At 35.5% G+C, this 7,899-nt stretch overlaps 1 protein-coding gene across 1 annotated transcript; it reads left to right on the top strand.

The window, feature by feature from the left end:
• The first annotated feature begins 261 nt into the window (after positions 1–261).
• Positions 262–5,361, top strand: LOC147811916 (uncharacterized). The gene is made up of 2 exons (XM_087162285.1): positions 262–733; positions 1,868–5,361. The coding sequence occupies exons 1-2, from the start codon at positions 262–264 to the stop codon at positions 5,359–5,361; spliced, it is 3,966 nt and encodes a 1,321-aa protein (XP_087018411.1).
• The last annotated feature ends 2,538 nt before the right edge of the window (positions 5,362–7,899 follow it).

Below are 7,899 nucleotides of genomic sequence, written 5' to 3'. Positions count from 1 at the left end.
TTTACCATTTCATGTAAATTCATCTTCATCTATTTGTAATTAAAACCAATAAAGGTTTATGAATCATCAAACTGGCGGTCTAAAGGTAAGTGGAACATTTTCCACAATTCATATTGAAAACAGGAATTCATTTTAGATTGAACATTTTCTGGCGCCCGAACAGGGACCGCCATTAAGAGATTTCTTGTTTATTTTCGATTAGAAATTTAGTTTCATAGAATAGTGACTTTAAGTGTATAAATAGTTCGCTTATAAATTAAGATGGAGAAATCCAAACAAAAGCGTACTACGATAAGGTCATTAACAACTAAGTTATTAACCAAAATCGAAAACATTTATCAAGACGATAAGGTTACAATAGATGAATTGGATGAGTTAATGTCTGAATTAATATTAAAACAAGAACAATTGAAAGAAATTGATCTCGAAATTCAGCAGGGTATAACGGATGTAAATGAAATCGATGCCGAAATTATAAAGTGTGATGAATATTTGACAAATATTGTACGAAGTAGAAGCAGATTAAAAAGAAAAATAGAAAAACTGTCGACTTCGGTAGTGTCTCCTGAGTTAAATTCGAACATTTCCGAACCGAAGATAAACACTAATATAAGAGTAAATGAAACTTCTTCTGTGAAACTGCCTCTTTTAACTATAGAGAAATTTTCTGGTGATCCTTCAGATTGGCAAAGATTTTACGATCAGTTCGAATCTGCCATAGATAAAAACACTGGTTTGTCGAATGTTGAAAAGTTTAATTACTTGAAAACATATTTAGTGGGATCGGCTTCAGATGCGATTAAGGGATTCAGTTTAACAAATAATAATTATGTATCAGCAATTGAAACATTAAAAGAACGCTTTGGCAAGAAAACGTTGATAATTAACTCTCATTTGAATAAATTGTTGAGTTTAACCCCAGTAGAAAAATCAACAGATATTTTTTCATTAAGAAAATTTTTTGATTCTTGTCAAACTGAAATAAGGAATTTAGAATCTTTGGGAATTAATCAGGAAAATTACGGGGCTTTACTCTGTCCTATACTTATTAAATTACTTCCCTCAGATATAGTGTTAGAAATAACCAAAAAATATAGCAATGATGATGAGTGGAAAGTATCAGAGATCCTCGATATTTTAAAAACAGAAGTAATTAGCCGAGAAAAAGCCACGGCCTTGAGTTCGTCTATAACACGAGTTTCAGAATGTTCCCCCTTCCCCTCCTCAAAGCGTAGCAGTGGAGGCGAGAATTCGCATAAACAAAATAAGAATCGCATATCAACGGCGTCAGGTTTATTGAATGAATCGAGTAATAAGAAAAATAAATGTATTTCTTGCGGTAACGATAGACATAATTTATGGGATTGTAATGAATTTAAAATGAAAGAAATGAATGAGAAAAGGGATATTTTAAAGAGAAGCGGTTGTTGCTTTATTTGTTTTCGCTTTGGCCATACGGCTAAAAAATGCAGGAGTTTTGTAAAATGCGATATTTGTTTTAGACGTCATTATACATTTATGTGTCCGGAAAAGAAAACAGATAGTCAAGTGGAAAGTACGGTTTTATCGAATGAAACTTGTAATCCGGAAGTATTAATGCAAACGTTAACAATTCACTTAATAAACGGAAAAAAAGAAATAGTTATACGCGGATTGATAGACACGGGGTCCCAAAAGTCGTATCTTTTAAAAGAAACAATAAATAAAATAGGTTACAAACCAATAGGGCAAGAAAACTTAAATCATAGTCTTTTCGGTGGATTACAAAGAACTAATCAGCATAATAAATACAGAATTTTTTTGAGTGATTTAAATCGGGATTATTTTTGTAACTTTGAAGTTTATGATCAGGAAAAAATTTGTACAGAAATTCCTAAAATAAGAGACGGCTCGTGGATAAAAGAAGCGAATAAGATAGGAATTAAATTTTGCGATTATAAAAACGTGGGAGGGGCGAATTCAGAAACTAAAGAAATAGATTTACTTATCGGAGCCGACGTTTGCGGTAAACTTTTCACAGGTATTATTAAATCGGTTTCAGAAAATTTAGTTGCATTCGAAACGCGATTAGGTTGGACACTTATGGGTAAAACTCGCGATCCCGAAAACAGTAATAGTACAAACACAGTTTTGTCCCTTCATGTGGCTCAGGCTAAAATTTCGGATCTCTGGAAACTAGATACGTTAGGTATATTAGACCCAGGTGAAAAAGAATCAAGAGAAGAAATTGCAAAAGCTACCGAAGACCATTTTAATCGCAACATTAAGGTACTTGAAGATGGGAGATATGAAGTGAGCCTCCCATGGATCTTAAATCACCCTACTTTGCCTAATTATAGAAGTGTTGCTGAAGGAAGATTGAAGAACTGCGTTGAGTCCCTAAAGAAATCAGAAATATTAGAAGATTATGAAGCGGTATTTAAGGAATGGCTACGAGAGGGAATTATCGAAGAGGTTGACCCAGACGATACAGCCACCAATGAACATTTTTTGCCCCACCGAGCAGTGATAAAAGAAAATTCTACTACCAAGATCAGACCCGTTTTTGATGGTTCGACAAAAATAAAAAATTTCCCCTCTATCAATAATTGTCTTGAAAAAGGACCTAATCTTGTGGAGCTCATTCCTTCAGTGATCAACAGATTTAGATTTAATAAGATTGGAGTCATTGCAGATATTCGAAAAGCTTTCTTGCAGATCCAACTGAGTGAAGCTGATAGACCTTTCCTAAGATTTCTATGGTGTGAAAATGGAGACCTTTCGAAGATCAAAATTTACCAACATAGAAGAGTGGTGTTTGGCTTGACTTGCAGTCCATATTTGTTGGGAGCCACCTTACGGTACCATTTGAAGAAAGCGCCAGAATCAATGCTGGAAACTGCAGTTAAACTAGAGGAATCATTTTATGTAGATAATTGCTTAACCAGTGTTGAAGATAGAGAACATTTGCACAAATTTATTACTGAATCGCAGTATATATTGCAGAGAGCTCAATTCGATCTAAGAGGGTGGGAGCATAGCATCCTAAATTCACAAGAAGTAGCCATCCCTAATGAAGAAAGAAAAGTATCAGTTTTGGGACTGATTTGGAAGTTAAGTACTGATTCATTGGCTTTGGACTTAAAGGAAACATCGCAGGCATCTGAGACTTTAACCAAAAGGAAAATCCTGTCTGAAGTTCACAAAGTATTCGACCCAATTGGTTACACGTGTCCAGTTACATTAAGACCGAAGATCATGCTTCAGGAGTGCTGGAAGCTAAAATGCATATGGGATGCAGAATTACCATCTTCCATTAGAAAAACGTTTGAAAAATGGCAAAAACAACTAAATCAATTGAAAGATATAACGATTCCGAGATGTCTCTTGGACAATCCTGAAGGTTCGAGAAAATTAAGTTTACATATTTTTTGTGATGCGAGCAAGGTAGCTTATGCTACATGCATATTCCTGAGAAGCCAAAACGAAGACTCGACATCATGTCAGCTCATTCAAGCTCGATCTCGAGTAGCTCCTCTAAAACCCGTCACAATACCCAGACTTGAGCTTTTATCCTGTACAATTGGAGCTAGACTGGCACATGGAGTTAAGTCAGACTTAAGACTTGAAAATATTCCAACATTTTTCTGGTCAGATTCAGTAAATGCCCTCTTCTGGATAAAAAGGAATGAAAATTGGGCCCCTTTTGTTTACAACAGAGTCCAGGAAATCAGATCTCTCAGTTTGCCAGAAGAATGGAATTATGTTCCCGGAACTCTTAATCCAGCTGATCTTCCCTCACGAGGATGCTCTGCAGAGCATCTTAAGCCATCTAAATGGTGGGAGGGCCCTATGTGGCTGAAAGATCCACCACAGCTCTGGCTAAAAGATATTATCGATCCAGATTTGGACATTATCAACGCTGAAAGAAGAAAAACGATAGTGACTTCAACAAATTTATTCAAAGGACAAATTCCGTTATATGATACTTTAACATCATATCGAAAAATGATAAGAGTAACTGCTTGGATTTACAGATTCTATCGAAACATCAAGAGTGCTGCGGATGAACGAAACCTCGAAAAACAGCTGACTATTGAAGAAATGAAAGATGCTGAAATGGTCATTTTAAAATACGTGCAGAACAGATGCCTAGCAGAAGAAACCAAGCCTTGCTATACTTCATTACAAACTATAACGGATGATGAAGGCCTTATACGAGTTAGAACAAGAATAGCCATGAAGAAGGATTTGAGAACATTCAAGTATCCTATTGTTCTGCCATCTGACCATAATGTCACTCACTGCCTTATACTTGATAAACACAAAGAACTAAATCATGCCGGAACTCAAATTGTAATGTCAGTTCTAAGAGAACAATATTGGATCCTCAGATGCAGAAAAACTGTTCAACGAGTGATTAAAAAATGTGTCATTTGCAAAAGGTTCAGCGCTCGTCCTACAGAAGTCCTAAGTGGTCCTCTACCTGAAGATCGTGTACGAGAAGCATTGATTTTCGAGGTCATTGGAGTGGATTTGTGCGGACCACCCTTTTTAAAGGATGGAAGCAAGAGTTGGATCGTGCTGTTCACCTGTGCGGTTTTCCGAGCCATTCATGTTGAGTTAGTAACTTCACTTTCCACGGATAGCTTTCTGTTGGCATTTAGAAGGTTTATAGCACGACGAGGAAGACCCGCAACGGTTTTCTCTGACAACGGCACAAATCTGACTCGAGCGGCTGCAGATCTGAAATCAGTAGACTTCGAAAAACTAAAAGAGTTTGCTACTTCGAAAAAGATTCACTGGAAGTTCAATCCTCCCTCTGCACCCTGGTGGGGTGGATTTTTTGAAAGAATGATTGGAATGCTAAAATCAATTTTACGGAAAGTCCTTGGAAGAGCAAACCTTCTCTATGAAGAGCTATACACAGTCATTTGTGATGTTGAAAGCATCATAAATTCCAGACCACTTACGTACATCTCAGAAGATCTAGAGGACCTGATACCATTAACACCTGCCATGTTTTTGCACGAACTTAAAGAATCTGGAGTACCAGATATTGATTTAATTGATGCCACCAGGATGAAAAAACGATTTGCCTATCGTCAAAAAATTCAAGAGGACTTAAGAAAACGTTTCCGAATTGAATACTTAGGACAACTTAAGGATTTTGCCCGTAAAAAGAAAGACTCTCAAGTTAAAGAAGGAGAAATCGTTCTCGTAGGAGACGATAACCACAAACGCATCAATTGGCTTTTGGGCAAAATAGAAGCTCTTTACCCCGGCAAAGATGGAAAAACAAGAGTGGTGCGCGTAAAAACTCGGCATGGATCATACTTACGACCATGTCGAAAACTTTATAGACTTGAATTGACTAATTGAGTTTCGTCATGACATTTGTCGTCCAAAACTCAAGGTGGGAGGATGTAACGAGCCCTCATCCCCCTCATACCAGAAAACTATCCCCAGATGGCGCCACTGGCGCAAGAGAAGTAATAACTTTTTATTTTTTCAAAAACTTAAAAAACAGTAGATGTAATGTAACTAGAGACGCGCCATGCAGCGCTAATACCTAACTAAATGTTTTCATCACTTTATAATCATCAATTACCATTTCATGTAAATTCATCTTCATCTATTTGTAATTAAAACCAATAAAGGTTTATGAATCATCAAATTGGCGGTCTAAAGGTAAGTGGAACATTTTCCACAATTCATATTGAAAACAGGAATTCATTTTAGATTGAACACATACCCTACTTTAAGCTTTATATTCATTTCTGCGCCATTATTCTTTTACCATCGTTTAAGTACAAAATAATGTACATCATATTCAAATTTCATGTCAATCGGATGATTTCTTGTAGAGTTATGACAAAAAACGCACTTGTTGCTTAAGTTTTGCACACCAGTGTATTAAATGAAATTTGTGAAAACACTTAATATGTGTGAGTTTATTTCTGGAGTTTAAGAACATGTTATGTCTTACTGTTAGTACAAATGAAAAAAAAATAAGATCTCTATTCAATATACCAAGACCAAATTTGAAAACAAGAATGCTCAAAACTTTAATTTAAAATGATTTTTTTTTACGTTTTGAAGCTTTTTTCAATCAACTCATTGTAAAAGATTAATTTTTTCTTTTCATAAGTTTTATATCAGGTAATTTCTTCTTATAATATTCCCCTCAAATTATTTAAAATTTCATAGTTCTCATCATTTCTTTATTTCCAGTAATTATAATATAATTTTTAACTTTAAATATTTTAATAGACATAAGTATTATTCATAATTAACTTTTATTTCAGACTACATTTCGAAAATACAAAATTTTGTGACATACAATAATATACAAAATAAGAATGGAACAAACTTATAAAATTTAGTTTAATCAGTGACCACCCCCTAACCAAAATCGACTAGTGTACAGTTTTCGACTAGTTTCAATCTACTAGTCCACACTTTTTCGAGAGACTAGGAATTTAGCATTTGTCATATAAAATATTAGTTAATTCTACCGAGTCTTTAACCAATGTGCTGTAAATGAAAGTTAACGGAAGATTTATGCCAATTTTTTTTTCATTCAAGATTTTAAATACATTACACTGTAATCACATTTATTTATATAATTGCATTTCTTTATGCAATTACATTTCCTCATGTAACTTTTTTTTCTTTATGCAACCGAGGTTTTATTGTTACAGCTGCATTACATTAAGGTCAGGAAAAATATTAAGATCGTAATGTATTATCAAATAATTATATTCACAGTAAAAACAATCCATTCATTTAAACTTGTTCGATGTTTCAGTTGAATTTGATCATAAAATCAATTTTTTTATCTCAGCACCAATGATTTAATCGATAAATCGAATTATATTTCAATGCCTCTGGAAAGGTCACTCTCTCACCCTAATTCCAATGGCAGGCCAAGGACCAGCTCCCCCCCCCCCATTATTTTTCCAAATACCCAACCATTTATGCTTACATATTGAACGGATAGTAATAGATGAAAAGCTTTTTTTTATTATTGTTTTCCAATTTATCATTTAGAAAACGTATACAGAAACCTTAATTCAAACACTCTCACATCAATTAGCTGTACTCTATTGTGATAAAACAAGCTTTCATTTTCAGTTTGAATAAGGGTAATTGACCTATTTCAGTCACTTGTTTTGTGAAACTTATATCTTTGTTAGCAGTGTTGGTTGTTTAGCTTTCTATCCCAGTTCGTACAGCTGTGATTAAATCTTAAAGAAGGAAATTAAAAAAAAAAAGAAAAAAGAAATTTAATTTCGAGAGAATATTTGTTATTTATACATTAAGGGTGTTTATTAAAATAAAAAATAACGATAACTTAATTTCAATGCTTGACTTGATACTTTTTTTATTTTATAATCGTCGTTGAACAGCCGACCCAATTTTATGGGTTTACGACTACTAATGTTGATCTAAACTAAACTAAATTCAGCGGCGCGACAGCCCAAAGAGGGCCAAGGCCTACTGTGCCCATCTCAGTTTTCTTGACCTTTGGGCTCTGGGGTGCAGGCGCAGATGTTCCGGTTAGGTGGTCAGCCGAACGCGAAACCCTCAGTGTTTAGTTCCCAAGCATGCTTGGTACTCATTTATCTACCCACTGAAGGGATGAAAGGCTCAGTCGACCTTGCCCGGCCCGAGGATCGAACCAGGGACCTGTGGCACAACAGCGCAAAGCGCTACCGCTCAGCCACCGGGCGTCAAGCCTTGTAATTTTGAACCCAATCCAGAAGACAAGAGAACTTCTGGATCGAGTATTGGGAGAAATTTGCCTTCGTGGAGTACTTTTTAATGGAGCTAACCTGCATTTCCGTTACATGGCGAGGAAGACCACGAGAACCTCCCACTGTTAGCCTGACGGCAAGGGGACTCTAACCCATGATC

The sequence above is a fragment of the Parasteatoda tepidariorum genome, chromosome 4, assembly GCF_982258835.1.
Source record: "Parasteatoda tepidariorum strain Cologne lab strain chromosome 4, Ptep-v5.0, whole genome shotgun sequence".
NCBI lineage: Eukaryota > Metazoa > Arthropoda > Arachnida > Araneae > Theridiidae > Parasteatoda > Parasteatoda tepidariorum.
This window is presented reverse-complemented; position numbering and strand designations above follow the sequence as displayed.

Bases quoted from the DNA above. Each gene is read 5' to 3' on its own strand.
- LOC147811916 (XM_087162285.1), top strand. From the start codon at position 262: ATGGAGAAATCCAAACAAAAGCGTACTACGATAAGGTCATTAACAACT. The intron at 734-1,867 runs GTTTGTCGAATG...AAATTTGTACAG, and splicing joins TGCCATAGATAAAAACACTG to AAATTCCTAAAATAAGAGAC.